Raw genomic sequence first — 18,424 nt, 5'->3', positions numbered from 1 at the left:
AGTAAATGGCATGACTTTAAAAGAGCTGGCATCAGTTCCTTTTCAGTTCATAGTGCTGTTATGACATGATTTAACTGCATTTTCAGAGAGCATTTTGTGATCTGAGCTCTGCTGTTCCATGCATGTGTAATCAGCAATAAGATGCGTGGCTAACTGACATGCTGGGACAAGCATTAGAAATATGGATTATGGGATAAAACCATAACATTTTAAAGAAATTTAAAGCAGTTCTTATGGAGACTGCAGTTGGCTGGGCCATTTGAACCAGGGATATTAATACAGGCTGGAGGATAGGAGGTCACCTGGCTTCCTTCCCAGTTCTGGCTACCCACTTAATCTCTGTGCAATACATTGTTGGTTTGATTTCTTTTAATCACAAGGCATTACTTCATTTTGTATTCCATTTAAGCGAAAAAGATTGGTAAGAGAATTGAGAAAGCTTCCTGGTAGTAGATGGACTAAATGTGATGTACAAATCACTTCAGACTTGCAGCTCCCCATTGAAAATAGCTGTGTGCAGTTGTCATCTGGGTGTACCCTGCAATTACAGAAGAATCCAGGCAGCCTTTAATTTCAGGCATTCATGCCTTTCATCCCTGTTAACTGGACCTGACCACACTTCTCATTCACCCATAGTTCCAGTAGATTGCCCAGATGTTTCATATCTTTGCTGGAGCATTTCAGATGAGCTGGAGTGTTTTGTTTGTTTAGGAGGCTGAAAGGAGCCATCCTTCCCTCATGTTGCTTCTTAGGAGCTGTTCAGAACTTGTCCACTGAGAGCCTGAAGATTCCTTTGAATAGAACCTCTTTGGCTGAACCCTGTTAACCTGGCCCCAGCCAGTTAGGGTGTAATAAATCAAATTAGAGCTGCTTTTTGTGCAGCTGTTGTTAAAGATGGGTAGGTTTGGATCCTCTTTGGAAGTTGATTGTCAAGGTACCTTGATCCATTTTGCAATAGAAAGGTCAGAGTTCAGATGTGCAGAGCTGTGGCTTCTGCTCAGACATTTGTTTAAATATATCCAATAAAACCACTGAGCTGTTCAGGAGGAGCTGTGGGGGCCTGGGTACTGATGAGCTGGAGGAAGCTGAGCCACTTGAGGGAAGCTGCTATTAAAAACAAGGCAACTGAATAGATTCAATAAATGAATCTATTTACTCAATAGATTTATTTTCAAGTATTTAATTTTATATTCTGCATGGGCTGAACCTCCATGATCAGCCATTCTGGCAGGGTCCTGGTGTGCCATTCCATCCCAATAACTTGGGAGAGGCGGGAAGGGATGCTGGGTGCTGAGGGAATGGAATAATGATGCTCAGGTTGTCTTTCTTGCAGGCCTTCCTCAGAGTTCCAGGCTAGCTTCAAGCTGATTCATGTCTGTAATTGATAATTCTGGCTCTCAGGAAGAAAATTATGACTCAGAGCCATTGCTGTGGGCACAGTAACACGTGCATAGTGGGAATATCTGGTATCAGGATTTTAACCTACTCAGACTGTAATGAAGAGTGCATGATGTCATTGTTGCTTTTTGCTTGGAGTCAAAGATCGAGTGAAATCTAATGGGGTGGTGGTTTTTTCCTCAGACAAACAAAGAATTGTTTTTAGTGAGAACAGATCACACAGATTTCCCTGGGTGTCTTTAGCAGGGCTCTCCAAGGGCTCTGTTATCTGCAGGAAAGGTCCTGTTCCTGGAATGGGGGGCTAAGGTCAATCACTTCCAGCTGTTTTGTGTCTTTTAGGCTTGACCTGACACTGATATCCTAGATTGTACATGTTATCCAAATAATATTGCCTGGATATTTCTTTTTTTTTTTTTTTTAATTTTACTTTAATGTTCATAGAAACAGACCCTCCTGGGCACTCTGGTACTTTGATAGCTGTGCTCCCTGTTGTCCTTCCAGATCCCAGTGTCTGAACACTCCCGCTGCATGTAGAGGAGTTCACTTGTGAGCTTGAAGAGAATTAAGTGTTTCCACTGATTGGTGACACTGCAGGAGTGCTGAGGACAGAGCCTGGTCTGCCACTGACCACAGGATGTACTGTGGCCATATGACAGCAATTTTTCCCCCCTTTTCCTGTTAAATGCTGCAGCTCAGTTTGATCTGAATCCCTGCTCCATTTTCCCATTTCTCCCTGCACTCATTCTGATGGCTCAGAGTGTTGCCATCCTCTCTGGGTGTCTCATGAGAAGCCACATGCAGTTTTCAGAGTTTGGGGTGGGATTCTGCTGTGAGCACAGTGGGACACAGAAATCACCCTGCTGCAGCTTGGGGTTGTGCATTAACAACCAGCATGGACACAAATAGAATCCCATATATTCAGGGACTGAATAGGGAGAGAGGTGTGGCAGCAAGACTGAGACAGGCTCTGCTGCCAAAGTAATCAAGAGAAGGGAATAGTTTCCGAGGTGTTCATTCCCTAAATTGTTTTCCTTTTTTTTTTTTTAATGGCTTCAGGGGAGCCAGAGATCTTCCGAGAAATCAGAGTTGTCTCTATTTTGACTTAATTCCTCTTGGTGTAGTGGAATGGGGAGGTACTACAAATAAAGCTGCAGTGTAGCAAAACACAGATCACTTTTCATTTACCATGTCCTTATATCCCAAACTGAAAAGTATCTAACACAGAAGCCAAGATGAATTGCCAGGGAGAGGGGTTTGTACTTTGTATGAAATGGAAATGCATTTGTTTAGAGAAAAAGAAACCAAAATTCATTGATTCTTGTTAGATGTAAAAATGGAACTAAGTGGGCTTGAGTATGCCTAGGTATTTTTTACTGTGAACTGAACAGTTGAGCTGAACCTTTGAGTGTTCATTTTGGGTTTGCATTTAGGACAAGGATTCAGATTTGAGTTCATTTTGGCTGTTGATTGTGGCAAACCACTTTGCAGCAGATTTCATCTGTGGTTCAAACATGGTCAGCAGAATCCCATCCTTGAACTTTTGCTTGTTTGTAAGACTTAGATCCAAAAGTTACTGAGGATGACTGGCTGGACAAAACTGTTGGGGAGGTGAGGATTTTTGGACCTAGTTTTGGTGTAGACATGAGCACTTCTTGTGTGTAGATATTGTGATTTGGGAAGAGGAGAAGAGCTTTAAGTGTATTTAAAATTGCAAAGGTAAGTAAAATTATTAAACTGATTCTGGGATAGTGAAATATTGTGTGAAGGAGAAGTTTTTTGTCTCACATATCTCATAGTAGCATCGTGAAAATGAGGATAGATACAATGTTCCTACACAAACAAGCTTTCCCTTTTTGTCTAGTCCTGATGCATAACTAAGGCTGTGTTTGTTCCTGTTTCCATGGCCTTTGGGAAAGAGGAGGAACAACCTCCATTTTCCATTTCCATCCTACAGTATAAAATGAGAATATTGGCATTTGCTGATAAGCTATTTGCTGATAAAACATATTGGCCTCAGTAAAAACACTTCTGTAACTTGGCAGTCAGTCCTTTCCCACTAACTGCAGATTGATAAATAGAAAGGAACTTGTTTGTCTGAAACTTCAAGAAAGCAGTATAATCCAGCTCAGCCAATTCCATACACACAAAGTTGGACTTCCAATTAAAAAGTTGCAACTTTATGGAATAGGCAATGCCAAGGCAGCTTTCAAAGCAAAATATTTTTTTTCTTGTGATGGTGTTCAACCAGTGCCTCATTTTTGTATTGTCTCCACTGACAGATGTTAATAGAGCCCTACAATGTGGTGGCTGGTGCACTGTGGGGATGTCAGCTGCTTTCTGAGCTCATTAGAGTTGTAGATTTATTACAAAGTATTTTAACCTGAAATATTCTCTACTGCTTCAATTTGAGTCATGTTTGGTTATGGACATTTATTACTAATTGGAAATCCTGTTTGACTGGACCAGGTCCAGGTTGGATAACTAATCAGTGAGGCATCAGGAGCAAGGAGCACATGCTGAAATAATTCCTGTCTGGGTTTTAATGTGTCTGCATCAGCTGTTGTATGAGAGATGCAGTAAAAGCCTTGTCTTTGGGGGAGTCTTGAAAGAAATGAGAAAACAGCTAACTAAAGAAAATGCAGAGGTGGGGAGTGTGAACTGAAGCTGACCACAGGGGAGGATGTGGCTGCTGAGGGGGGTTGGAGGTCACTCCACACCTGCAGGAGTTTGGGAGAGGGTGCAGCTCCACCGTGTCCCAGAGCCCCCCTGCTCCAGGAGCTCTTGCTCTGTAGCAGTTCACTGTTCTGTTTTTAGCTGCTATTTGCAACTACAGCTGCAAGACTTGGCCATGGGAATTCCTGAGTGTGCTGGTATGGCCAGGCGGTGCAGACAGGAGCATCAGAAAGGTCACCTTGTTCACAGGAGCAGAACTAGGCCATGGGCCTGTTTTAACTGCAGCTGTGCCCTGTGAGAGCATCCAGGGAAGAACCCCAAGTGCACTCTGTATCCCCAGAAATCCTGTGTTTCAAAGGAGTTCTCTGCAGATGGGCTGACTTCAAAATACCATTTTCTGTTTCTGTAGTCACTGCAGCCCCCATGGTTCTGGACCTCAGCTGTCGTGAACAGGGAAACTGGGCTTGCTCTGTGCACCTGAGTGCAGCCTTGTAGTAAGAGGCTGGCAAAGAACAATCCAAGTGTCTAGAAACAAGGGAAGGGAGATGGTTTTTGTCCATATAAACTCCCAACTCTATTAGACTATCTATTTCTAAATTTTTCTTCTTTACCTCCCTCCTTTTGGAGATAGCAGTGTTGGGAGTGTCACCACAGATATTTCTAGCTCAGTTCTGGGGTTTTTGTTCCATGGCTGCATAAAAACTATTGTTTGGAGATTTTGTTGTTGTTGTTGGTGTTGTGTAGCACTGTTCAAGGATGACTCATGTTTTCTCTTACAGAATATTGATATTACCAACTTCAGCAGCAGCTGGAGTGATGGGCTGGCCTTCTGTGCTCTCCTGCACACATATTTGCCGGCACATATTCCTTACCAGGAGCTCAACGGCCAGGACAAAGTAAGTTGTGTTGTACATTTGCAGAATTCACAGTGAACAGAATGGATGAAAAGGGGAAGGAAACCAACAGTGAACTCCCAGAGAGAAATGCAGGGACTGCTGGGTGAGAAGTCAGTGACAGGTTGGCTAAATCCAGTGAGTGCTGCAATAAACACAAAGACAGTATCTATCACAGTAAGAATTATATGATGTACAACAATGCCTTATATTAATTAAAACCTTTGCAGAAACCTTTCACTCATAGTAAAGACAGAACTGTAGGGTTTTTTTTTTCCAGTTGTAACCAGTTTCACAACAACCTATTTGTCAAAAACAGAGGGTGTCACTCAGGCAGAAGTAGATGAGCTGTTCAAAGACAAAGAACTTGTGAGTGATCAAAAAAGAGTGAGACTCAAAAAAGAGTCTGCAGGCAAGTATGGAATCCAGGGGTTTAGTTTTCAAATACACCTGCTCATTTAAACTTACTGGGTAACCAGATGCAAGGAAAGGTTCAGGAGCAGTGCTTTGATGTTAATCCTTTTGAACTTTATTTTTACAGAAGAGAAATCTGCTGTTGGCATTTCAAGCTGCTGAAAGTGTGGGCATCAAACCCAGTCTGGTGAGTAACCTTTGAGCAAGGGGACATTTTTTGCAAACACCATTCCAACACCTTTCCTTTTTGCCATGAGGCCAGTCAGTGACCTTGCACTCAAAGTGTCACACGGTGCTGGGGAAGGCTGCACCACCATCAGGAAGGCGTTAGCAGAACTTCCAGAAAGAATTTGTAGAATCACAGAATAAATATAATTTGGAGGAGCTGCTGAAGGTCATCCACTATTGAAATGAGGGAATGGATTATGTTCTTATTTTAGATGCCAGCTGCAGATTATTCATAATTTTATGGACAGACTTGCCATATTACACCATTACATTAATGGTTGCACCATTTTGTTTCCTGTTGTTTTAGTGCTTTAAGAAACAGAAAGATGTTAAACTGTTCAAAAAAACTTTTCCAAAATTAACTATATGACAAGGGAGATAGAAGTTTAATATGAAGGGAAAACTATTATGGGGTTCATGAGCTAGATTCAGAAGCAAAGAAGGATCTGCTTAAATGAAGTTGTATAGAGAAGTGATCTTTGATTACAGATGAAAGAAATATTTTAGATTGTAGAATGCATGAAGAGATTTCAGAATTGCACTTGCCCAGTGATCATCCCAGTGATCCTGATGGCTGTAAGGGGCTCAGGAGTGGGAGCAGAAGTGTGGAGGGGGCTCAGGGGAGAGCCATGTGGGGCTGCCTGAGCGTGGTGCTGTGTCTGGCAGGAGCTCAGCGAGATGATGTACACGGACCGGCCCGACTGGCAGAGCGTCATGCAGTACGTGGCCCAGATCTACAAATACTTTGAGACCTGAGCTGCAGAGCAAGAGGTGGACACGAGTGGGGAAGAGAACAAAGAATGCTACAGATGCACTCGATCACTTTAAAAACCTGCTCGCTCCTCTTCCACAACCAAGCAAAGCTCTTAGTGTGAAAGGAGGCTCTTCCATAGGTTTGATTCCATCTGGGACTGCAACCAAATAATTCCCTGTTGTCCACCTTTGCAAACCAAATCCATTGGTAAGTTTGCTCCCACATGGAAATTGCAAAGCGTTTTCAAGCACACATGGGATATTTCTGAAGAGGATCCCTTGGGCTAACAACGTTTGCCTTGACAGGAGACCTGCTACACAATGAAGTTTTAAGTCAATGTTGGACTATGCTGGCACTCAAGGGAGGCTGGGAGATTAATATTAATACAAAAGCTCACAAAAATGCTCTTCTTGCCAAAAGATGCTTAATTCATCCCAAGTACATGTTGTTTTCTTGCCTCCATGTATTTTATAAAACACCTTGACAGATGCACTTAAGTTGTAGAACCTCAACCTGAGTTACTCTCACACATCTCACCCAATAACTGCACTAATTTACTCATAGCATAACCAGCAGGATGGTAACAGGATCATTTGTAACTCAGAAACCACCCTCTGTTTATCACCAGCTAGTGAAATAAGTCTGAAGGTCCTGTTAGGTGCTGGGACTTCATTTCATCTCAAACAGAAATAATCTCTTTGAGGAAAAATAGGTTTATTACTCCAACTTCATTATTTGATTACTCTGGGAAGCCAGAGCTTGGTTTCCTGGCTGACTGTGCAGGCACAGTTATCACAGGAACATTGCAAATGCAATTTAACAGCTTTAGCTTGAGAGGTGCCAGTAATCAGGTGAGCAATACAGTGACATCTCATATTTTTTGTGGATTGAGTGGAGCACCTTCTTCCTTCTGTGTTGCTCCTGTCTGGTCAGCAGAGCTGTGTCATTGCTGCCTGGAGGCAGGAATCTGGAGACAGCCTGTGCCCTGGGCCATGAAATACAGCCCATGGAGCACTGGGACATGCTTGGAGATGATGTCATGCTGTAAAGGAACACAGTCATATATCAGCACCAATGGAAGGTGCAGCTTCACTCCACAGATGACAAGCAATGTAACTGGAACCCGTCTGTGCCAGGGATATCAGGCGCCAGGGAGCAGCTTCCCACCTCAGAAACACTGTTAGGAAAATGCCTGATAGACACTGTGAAGTGTCCATTATTCTGTGTCTCTCATTTCACCTGATGAAATTAATTTTTGTGTTTATCTCCAAAGATGGAAGCATCCAACAGGCTGCTGGATTTGTTCTAGGAGCAGGTCTGGGAGAGCATGTAAAGGCTGCCTGGCTGCTTCAGGGCATGCTGGTAGGAGAAAGTTGGTGATTAGTTACTGTGCTTAACCCTGATGCTTTGTGGACATTAGTCTTAGGGAGCTAGGGATCATTTCTCTCTTGTAAAAAATACTAGTGCTCACTGCTCCTGCCTCCTGGAAAAAGGCTCATGAAATGGAAACAAGAGATTTCACAGAACAAAATTGATTTCAGGCTTTCAAGGGCTTTGCAGGTGGCTGATCTCAGCCTCTGGTTCCCCGTAGTGCTTTGTTATTTGATTTGATTTTACTTTGTAATGCTATTTAATTAATAAACAATGTATTTCAGACTTGGTGTTCTCACAGCAGAATAAAGGATTCAGGAATAGATGGAAGAGGCCAGGGAGTGCTTTGAACAAAGAGGATGCTGGAGGAAGGCAGTGCCTGTTCTGGGCGAGGACAAAACCATCTCTTGCTCTTGGTTTTAGTCTGAAATTTATTCTAATCTATTGCCTCTGGGAAAGTCCAGCTCCAATCTTTGGAGAGGCTGTGTGATAAAAATGGCCAGGGGAGAGCGCTGACAGTGCCCCTGCACACTGACTGCCATCCTGACTGTGAGAAACCAGCTGAGTGCTGCCAAGGCAGTCCTTGCAGGGGAGCCCTTCCTAGGTGGAATTCACTCTGGGATTTCTCAGCACGCCCTGCTGTCCATGGAGAACCCAAGATGAGTTGCTCTAAAATACAGGATGAGATGGAAGAGGAAAACTGTCCTGAGCAGAGTTCCTTGAGGCACTGGCACTGCAGGGCCCCATTGCCTGGTGGATGCAGCAGCTCTTTTCCCTGGAGGTGTCCCCTGGCAGGGATCCCAGTTCTCTCCAACGGGCTGGAGTTCAAAGCTGGAGTGAAGTCAGCACAGAAAATTCCATATTCCTCAGTGGGCTTTGGATTGGGCACTTGCGGGGATGAGAAAAACACTTTTAATTCCCAGTGTGTGGTAAACATCTTAAAGTCAGAGTAAATGATGTAAAAAAAGGGAATTTTAACCCTGTGGAAGGGTTTGCAGCGTGGCTCAGTGTCCATGGGGTGTGTGTTACCTCCTGTGTGAGCATCCTGTGCTCCCAGGGCTCTTCTGGCACTGCTCTGGCTCTCAAGGCTCACTTTACCCTTACAGACCATTCTGTGGGATCCAGGAGCTGTTTCTCTTTTTTTCCAAATGATTTGTGCAAAGCAATGTTTCTGTCATCTCTTTGCTGCTTCCTCTCCTATGCCCCTCCCAGCAGCATAGTCCAAACACTAATTCTACCCAATTCTAGTGGTGTATTCCTAATTTTTTTACTTAGCTAGGAGTTAGTTACAACACAGAGTTGTAGTAGGGAAGAAGATACTTGATTTTATCTTTTCTTCAATGTTACTGTTCTGTCCTCAAACCTGCAAAACATCTTATTTTGATACTTTGAGAGATGGTTTTCCAGATTATTTTTTTAAATTAAGAATATTGTTTATTTGTTCATTTTTAAACCTTGCACAGTTACATTTCTAGACCTTGATTTTCACAAGTTGCTGTCGTTTTTCACGCTGCCTTAAAATTTCAATATGAATTTAAATTTATCCTATATGAGATGCTGCAGGCCTGATTTTCAGAGACTTTACAGGCCCTTGTGAGACATCTCAGATTGGAGCTGCAAAATTTAAGTTCCAGCTGCCTTTAAAGTCAGGGAATTTAATTAAGCAAGAGAATATGTGGATAGTCTTTATAGAAGTTCTGAGAATTCTCTGAAAATGTCCTGAATGTGATGATGTGACAGGGATGATGTTGAGCAGTAGGTTTGTCTGAACCTCCTAAATCCTTTCTGACTTTGCCTCTTAGGAGTAATGGCTCATTCCCTGGTGTGCAGGCAGATAAATCTTGTCTTGTACCTTGCTCCTTGGATTTCACTCACAGGCACCACCTGGGGAGTCTGTGGGACTGCAGGGAAGCAAACGGCTGATTTGGGATGAGCAGGTGAGAAGAAGGGTTAGGAAGGGGGTGCCAGTGACATTCCAGGGAGGGATGTGCTGTAGGGTAGGAGAGGAAAGGAGATTGGACTGTGGGAGGTACAGTCCTGCCCCTGGGATTTCAGGTGAGACAGAGAAGGTACAAATTGTTTCATGGCTTGGGAAGGTACAGAGGAGTGAGGAGTGAGCCCACAGTCAGCCCTGTGAGGAGCTTTTCTAGAAGGGCTGAGGAGCTTTGTCTGAAAGTTCCTGGTGAGACTGAGGGAGAGCCCAGAGTGTGAGGGGAGGGACAGGGGACAGACACACCTGGGGCTCTTTGTCACAAAGGACATCAGAGGGTCTGTGTGGGCTGTCAGCTTGAGGGGCATTCCTCCTAAGAGTGCAGCCTGGGGGTCTCAGCAGGTGAGGGGAGGACACAGCGCAGTTGGCTGCCCTTGCCAGGCTCCCCTTCCCGCAACACAAAGGGGACAAAGGCTTCCTGTTCTTCCTGCACTGCAGCAAGGCAGCTGTGCTAAGCAGAGGGATTTGGGACTTATGCAGGGTCCCTTTGAGGTTTGGCAGTTTTCTTTCTGTGATTGGAAGTTGGTTTTGACAGGTTTTCTCTCTTGTTTTGTACGTGCAACCAGTTCTGTGCAAGTTTTCTGTCTGAACCAAGTGCACGTTGGCAGAATGGTTGGTTCTTCCCAGTTTAATTCCTGACCTGGAACTCTTCAAAAATCCACCTTTTGGCTTCCCTGACTTTCCCCCTTCCTTGGCAGTGACCACACGAGCCTGGGCTTGTTGGTTTGTTCATACCTCCCTCATCCTGCTGTGCTGGGGGTACCAGCAGCAAGGATCTGACTGGGCCAGCTCTTGGCAAAGCTGAGCCTTGTGCATCTGATCACAGGTAGGGGCTGTATGGGATGAGATTATGCATTTTCCTGTCACAAGAGGGCTTTTTGCCTAAAAAGACTCAGGGCATGGAGCATTAAGACATTTTTAAACCCAGCAATAAGTTCTACTATGCTCAGCTGTGTTGGTTTGTCCCAACTGCAGTGCCATCGACGCTCACTCACCGACACAGTGCAGAAGCAGCTTCTCACTGAACTGCAAGTAACTTTATTTTCTCAACTGATGGTCTCTCCATTTTTGACTTGCACGTGTGCCAAGTCCCATTGGACAGTGCTGGACACAATGTTTTTATTGACTGTTGGTCCAGGCTTGAGTTTGTCATATGGGATGATCACCTCTGACAGTTTTAGCTTTCTCTGTTGGGTACAGATGTTCCATCATAATCTAATTTATACAAAGAGCACATTAGAATGTACATACTAAGCATTGCAGATTTGGACATGCTAATATTTAAATATTAACATTATTAAAATGTATGATGCAAAATCTGTGTAATATTTCTAATAAATCTTTTTCTGTTTCTGAGGTTTGTTGAAATGTTTCCGTTACCTACATACAGTACAAAATCCAAAGTATCTCCCATCCCTGGAAGTGTTCAAGGCCAGTTTGGATGGCAGTCTGGAAGGTGAGATGACAACTCCCAGAGCTCAAAGCACCTGGGAGGCAGTGACAGAACATTGCAGAGAGTGAGCAGTGTGTGCACAGTGCCAGAAACATCCCTTGGAGTCTTCTGCAGCCACCATCCCCTCTACCCACAGAGCTTTCAGAGGTGCTGAGATCAAATTCCAGAACAATTTCACAGAGGCTGCTTTTGTCTCACCAAGGTGGTGACAGCAATACCAGAACAATCCAGCTGCCAAGTAAGCAAAGAAAACTGAGATGATAAAAGAAACGAGCATTTAAAGCTCTTCAGGCCTCTCAGGTGTGTTTGTGTCCAGCTGGGCAGGTGAAACCCTGTGGGAAAAGTTGTCATTTACATAACCCAAGCTACTTTGCCTTTCCCCACCTAAGTATTGTGTTTCAGCCCTGGATTTTTAATGCTGGGCCTTAAATGATGCTCCCAGGCTCTGCTGTCTCTTTTCAGAGTACACTCCTAGTGCTTTGATTCATTTGTGGGGAAAGCTGGATTCTCTGTGGGCATGGCCAGTGAGGGAGAGCCATGGACAGGTTTGGTTCAGCAAGAGACTGAAATCTAAAGCCAATATTTTCCTGGGGGGATTTGTGGGTGGTTGTAGGCGGGGTGAGAGGACAGGATCCAGGGCTGCTCTGTGGCTCAGTGTGCTTTCAGTGACTCCTGGTGCTTGGAGAACATGGATTGGCATGGAAAGAATTCCCTTCCTGACTGGTGAAAGGAGGAAGGCAGAGCAGATGGAAGAGAAGCATAAGAAATGTGAGTAGAATAAAGAGTCTTCCAGATGGGCTGCAAAGGTCAGAAGCAGGTGGTTGAAGCCTCACAGAATTATCCAGTTTAATACTGGAGGGCTCTGGAGTAAATGTTACCCAGGAGAGTCAGGTGCTGGGGGAGTCACTGGTTTTATTGAGCTTAACAGGAAGAAAATGAGGCTGTAAAATGTCAGCGTGGGTAAATATTATTCACACATCCAGAAAGTGAGCTGCTTTTCTCTCTTAAATACACTGCAGTGACCGAGGCTTCATCCTCAGCCCCCCAGCAAGAGTTTAAGCTGGTTAAAGAGAAAGTAACAAGATTAAGAGAATTAACGTGGGAGCAAATGCCTTTCTTAACCTGCTCCACACGGCTGCACACCTTCTGTGCAAATCTCCCGTTAAAACTTCTCTTGGCTTAAAAAAAAAATAATTTATAGCAGTTCAAACCTTTGTTCCACCTTGATGTGCTGTAACTTTTGCCTCCTCGGTCAGCTCATCCTTTGTCTCACAGGAAGCCACTCCCAGGCTCTAATCGTGGAGACAAAGGAACTCCCCAGGTGAGCGATTCCTCAGGACATTCCCAACATTCTCCCAACGGGATGAAATTCCTGGGAAGTGAGGCTGCAACCATGACTCTTGGGTTTTTTTCAGTTAGAGAACGGTTGTTACTTTCCTTACCCAAATTTGAACTACAACCAGGGCAGGTCCAGTGAAAGCAATGAATGAAAGTGTTCAGCCCAGGCAACCTAAATGTGTCTGAATAAAAATAATTTATTCAGAAATAATAATCTCTGCAAAGCTCAGCCCTGGAGAGCCCTTCTGGAAAAGGGGGAGTTCTGTCTGAGGCTTGCAGAGGGGTTAATAATATTAATAATAAATAATATGCCATGGGATAGTTTCAGAGGGACTGAGCTCAGAGGGTTTCTGATGGAGTCTTGCAAGGATGGAATCCACATTAACCAAATTCTTGGGCTTCAACAGCACCAGGTTTCCTTTTGCCAGTGGTTGTGGAGCATGGATGAAACAAAACCCTCATCTCTGATGGAGCAATCCAGCAGGGGCTGTGCAATAACAACCTTGGGGTTCAGACAGGCTTTGAGTGCAGATTCAGTATTTGCTGCTGTGCACAGGAAGGTTGGTCCTGCCCCTGCATTTGCTCATTTGTATTTTTGTGTGTATTCTGCAGCTTCCCTTCACCACAGCTAAGCTGCTCTTTAACCCCTGGGTGACCTACCTGGCTCTGCCTGTGAAAGGAGTCTGATTTTTGGGGATCAAAAGTGGTTTTCAGAGCTCTGGCTGGGACCTGGAACACCAGAGGTTTTTATGTCCTCTGACAGCCACAGATAATCTCAATAATAATAATAACAGATACTTATAAATCATGAGCTCATCTTGCAGAGAAAGCCAGCTGAGGGATTTGAACTAAATCTTGCTTTTCTCTAGTATTTGAGCATAATTCCATATTCAGAGCAGTTGTGTTGCACCCGTTCAAGACCTTTCACTGCATTCATTTGGAGCTCCAAATGTCACATCTGTACATGAACCTGAATTGCTTTAAAGGCTGGGGCGGAGGACTCATTTCCCTGATGTCAGGGAGCAGAACCACTTCTCCTTTTGCTGTGCAGTGTTGATTGGGAGTGAAGAGGACACTCAGCAAGCTCTGGGCGTAGGAACTCGTGAAGGTTCTGCCCAGGAAGCAGCTCAGCTCTGAATGAAGCAATCACAGGTTGTTTGAATTGCAAAGGGCATCATTGCCTGTCCAGCTTCTCCGGAGCTGATGTTGGCCTGGAAACACAACGCTTCCCATTGATTTCTCGGGGAGATTGGCTGTACCAGCTCCACCAGCATAACGGAGACACTGGGCCCAGTGCCTGCTGGGAGCCCCGTGCAGGGCTCAGCACTGTGGGGATCGAGCAGCGGGTTTGCTTCACAAATCCTGCTGGAAGAGGCACTTGGCTTTCCACACCAGAAGCTGGTTAGTACACAAAACCAAACACAGAGGAAAAAAAAAAAAAAAGAAAAGTTTTTTCAAAATTGTGTTCTCATACCTTGGACTTCACTCAGCCAAAATCCTTCCTTTTTAATTCAACCCCTTTGGTGGAGCCATTTATGGGGTTTTTTTTTTTCCCAGTCCTGTGGTGACTTCTTTGTTTTCTAATGAAACAATTTCTAAAGAATTCACACACCTGCATTGTTGTGAGATGAGTTCTTGCAGATAATTTAAAGCACCGGTTTAAGATTCCAGGATAATACACGTTTATTATCTGGCAATGACCCTGGGGACTAGGAAAATCCAAGTTTGTTCATCCACAGTTTACGATCTTAACCAAGTTTTTCTGTTTGGTTTTCCAAGGGTTTTGCCGAATGGTTGAAATCTCCAGTATGGAAATAGCTTTCCCTGGAATTTCACTCTTTGTTTTCCATCTCTTCCAGCAAAATGCCCACAGCCCTACAGTTACCAACCTCACCTTGGGCTATTCCTCTCCTCATCATTTAATTCAGGGCTCATCAGGAGCCTTTGATGTGCTAATGCTCAACACAATGTGGGCAATAAACATGCAGAGGTGCCTGCAAGTTATCCAAACCCATCCATTCCTTTCAGCTGGCTCGGGCAGACCGAGCAGTTCAGCCTGTCGCTGGCAGCACCATTTCAAAGGCGGTTTTTGTACCTGCTCTGCGGTTTAGGGGTTGCGTTGTGTCTTGGGAATCCTTCCTTGGAGTCAGGCTCAGGACAGGCTCTGTCTTGTCCGGGAAAACAGCTCAGAAGTACCAGTGGAGGCTTGAGTGGGGATGGGGATGGGGTTTGGGTGGCAGTGCCTCTGTCTCTCCTGATTCCCCCGTGTCATGGCAGTTTTGGGGTGGAGCTGCCCTCCACGGGAAGGGATGGGTGGCAGCTCCTCTGCTTGCAAAGCCACCAGTGCTGGGCTGATACCCTGCACACTCCAGAGGCAGCTCTGCCCACTGCTGCAGCACGCACAGGTCGGTGCAGGGCTGCCAAAGCCACTGTGATGATGTGCCTGAAGCAGCGAGACAGATGGACTTCTTGTATGGCATCCACCTTTATTTTTGATAGCCAGACAATGTCTGTGTCCCTTTGCAGCAGAGATTCTCCCGCTTCAATGTTTGTTCTTTAACTCTGCGGGCTTAGAGAGGAGAATTTGTTGTCGAGGCTGCTGAGGAGTGTCTGAGCTGGCAAATCTGGCTGCGGGACCACACGAACATCTCAGCTCTCCCTGGCTCGGGTGTTTCTTGGTGCTCAGAGCCTTGCCCCGGGCTGGCCGGGCCCTGGCTGGGTGTGTGTGCAGGGATGTGTTACTGGGGCTCCTCTCCAGCTCTTTGTGCCTGGGCCAAGAGCGCTGGAGGTGTGAAGGCACAGCTCGCTCGGGAAGTCCTCGGAGCCTGCTCAGGGGAGATCACAGGGGCTGCAGGAAGAGCTCGGCCTGCGAAGCGGCAGCTCCGCTCCCCCGGGACGGCAGCGACAGAAGGAACAGCACGTACGAGGCTGGAGGGCTTGCCGAGGCCCCGGGGGTAAATCAGTTTTCTGTTTGTATTTCCCCCACATATATTTTGTGGGAACTTTTTATAAAATATACCTTTTTTAACATTGCTTCTTTCTATAATTTTTTGGTGTTGTGCAATGCTGAATGAGCATTCCTCCTGTTTCTTGAAGCATCTTGCCTTTGTTAGTGTATAATGTTTCTGCAATCCATTAAGCTTTATATGAGTTTCTTCCTAATGAATGAAAAGAATTGCAGGTATTTCAGGAATCTATGAATAGCTATTTCATTGTAAAAGGCTAATAAGAGGGGAGCATTTTTTCCCTAGTAATCTGAGTTTCAAGAGAGGTGAGTACTGAGAGCTCAGTGTTACAGCCTGCTGGCTGGGTGTGTGTGCAGGGATGTGTTACTGGGGCTCCTCTCCAGCTCTTTGTGCCTGGGCCAAGAGCGCTGGAGGTGTGAAGGCACAGCTCGCTCGGGAAGTCCTCGGAGCCTGCTCAGGGGAGATCACAGGGGCTGCAGGAAGAGCTCGGCCTGCGAAGCGGCAGCTCCGCTCCCCCGGGACGGCAGCGACAGAAGGAACAGCACGTACGAGGCTGGAGGGCTCCTGCCGAGGCCGGGGGACAGCGGCCGTGGCCGCCCCAGGGCGCCGCTCCCTTCTCCCAGCGCAGCTCCGAGCGCAACGTGGGATCCCTTTCAATCGGCTTCCCTCGAACAAAGGAGCCCGGGCAGTTCTTGCACTTGAAAGCAGCAGATCGGGGCTGCTGCTGTTCCCTACGTGAGGGCTGGGAGGCGAATCCCTGGAGGGAAGCGGAATCCAGGAAAATAATAGTAGTGGTGATTCATCTGCGTCTGACATCTGAGCATCCAGCAGGGCTCCGGGGCTGCCATGGTGCTGTTGCGCTCCGATTCTTGAATGGATTCATCACCCATCAGGCTGTCGGCTCTGGGCCGCGTTTGCCTCGATGGTTCTGTGATTTCCTTGCTCCTTTACAGATTCCAGAAGATAAATTTGCAGCCTCTCACCTGTGGATCCCCCGGGAGCTGCAGGGTTTCTCAGTGCTCAGCTCGTTCTCCACCTGGCAGCAGAGTTCAGCTGGTGTTTCATGGAGGGTTTGTGATGCCAGGTATTTAAAGAGGGCTCAAAGAGCACAGCTGGAGGGCAGGATCTGGGAATGGGCTCATCCTGTTCTTCCTGCCAGCAGGATTTAACCAGGTTTGGTAGAACAGAGCTGAGCACACTTGTCCTTGGCTCCCCTTGCAGGAGTTGTATTGGGAGTCAGCTCAATTGCACCAGTTACTGCCAGAATAAACCACTGGACCTTGGCACAGCTTCTGCTGCTTTGGAGAGCCATGAATCTCCCTGTAATGCAAAATCCACAATTTTCACTGCCTCGCTACCTGTCTCACAGAGACCTTGCCCAAACAACCTATTCATCAGAACCTGAAATAATGGTTTCTCTGTTCATGTCTGACTTGACAAACCACAATTTCCCTGGGCTCAGTCCGTAATAAGTGCTTCCATGATCACAAAAGCAGATCTTTAATAAAATGTGTCCACTGCAGAAAGTTAATTCTGGTTTTGCTGAGGTGCTGTAAAGCAGCAGAAGGTGGCTGTTGGCACATGTTCCTGCACTAGGAAAACAATGTGTGTAAAAACCCTGATGTAAATCCATCCCTCTGGGGGGAAAAGTGCTTCTCTGTGATAGTTCACATGGTTATAACAGGCTCTGGATGAGGGAAGCTGCACTTATCCCAAAATAATAAATAAACCAAACCAGTGTGGGCAAGTTCAGGATCCAGCCAGCTCTGATGGAGCAGCCAGACCTGGGGCTGTGAACCTTGAGCTCACCTCAAACTCTGCTGCTCCTTTCAGGGCACTTCAGGCAAAAACTGAGGTTTGAATCCCGGGATTTAAGGGCTTCCCTGTTAATGCCATCGTGGGATTGGTTCTTCCCTGTGACAGCAGAGTGCCTGGAATGCAAAGTGCAAAGGTCCTGGTGGGAGCGCAAGGGGCAGTGATGCTCCTGTGTGCAGATCCCTCTGTGTGTCCCCATCCAATGAAATGTACCCCTGGCACAGCTTTCTTTCAACACCCTGAAATGTCCAACTTGATAAAAATTACTTTGTTCAATATAAATTAAGAGTCCCCCTTTGTATCTGTCTGACCCAAATCATTGCTGGTCAGCAGGAGTGTTTCCATTTGCACTACACCCAAAGAAATGATTTCAATCCTGTTTTTCCCATAGGTATTTTGCTCTGATTTAACTCTGGATCCTCAGAAAGCATTCCCTTCCACAGGATTTAGTTTACAACTTTGTTAAAAAAAAAAAAAAGGAAATCAATGGCAATATCTTTTACTTTCTGTTTGCTACAGGAAGGTTTATTTTCTTTAATTGTTTGAATTTTTTTCCACTTTCTACCCTGAGCTATTCATTGCTGCTGGATGCTTTGGCAGTGGTGTGAAGTTCAATCTCTGTTCTGTGTTTTGATGGTGAACACAATATAAAGCATGAAACCTGCAATGAAAAGGTAACCAGTTATTAAATTACCTTCACCTTCCCTGCTGGTTTAAGATCCGCCAGAGCAGACAACCCCTTCAGGTATAACTGTTTTTTATGCTTCTTAGACTGAAACTCAACCACTTCAGCCCTGTGAGTAACAGCATTTGCTAATCCGTGGTATTTTGCCATTTCTTACATCAGGAAATGCCCCGCTGTGCCACAACCATACAGAGACCGAGCGCTGCCAGGACTTTGTGAAATCTCCTACTTTGGGTCAGCGCTCTGCTGGTGGCGAATTTTATTTTCGGTGCTGCAACTCCGCTGTCCCGGAGCAGCAGCAGCATCCGGAGTCCTCGACTTTGGGGACAGAGAGGGCAACTTTTTATTCCGAATTGTGCAAAGCGGTGCCCAAAACCTCGGGGGAGCCGCCCACCCGGGCCGGGGGATGCGGGGCCGGGGAGCGGGGCCGGGGTTGGGGGTTCAGG

The 18,424-nt window shown here is 45.7% G+C and overlaps 1 protein-coding gene across 2 annotated transcripts in view; it reads left to right on the top strand.

Moving 5' to 3' along the window:
* SPECC1 (sperm antigen with calponin homology and coiled-coil domains 1) overlaps positions 1 to 11,078 on the top strand; it is a 65,532-nt gene extending 54,454 nt beyond the window's left edge. For both annotated transcript variants that reach the window (XM_031059792.1, XM_031059793.1), the window contains 3 exons: positions 4,851 to 4,967; positions 5,506 to 5,565; positions 6,273 to 11,078. In XM_031059792.1, coding sequence (XP_030915652.1) covers positions 4,851 to 4,967; positions 5,506 to 5,565; positions 6,273 to 6,362 — 267 coding nt within the window. In that variant the 3' untranslated portion in view covers positions 6,363 to 11,078. The remainder of the gene's footprint in view (positions 1 to 4,850; positions 4,968 to 5,505; positions 5,566 to 6,272) is intronic.
* Positions 11,079 to 18,424: the final 7,346 nt, after the last annotated feature.

This window comes from Geospiza fortis, unplaced genomic scaffold (assembly GCF_000277835.1).
Source record: "Geospiza fortis unplaced genomic scaffold, GeoFor_1.0 scaffold538, whole genome shotgun sequence".
Taxonomy (NCBI): Eukaryota; Metazoa; Chordata; class Aves; order Passeriformes; family Thraupidae; genus Geospiza; species Geospiza fortis.
The sequence above is the reverse complement of the archived record's forward strand: the minus strand, read 5'-3'. Positions and strand labels throughout refer to the sequence as shown.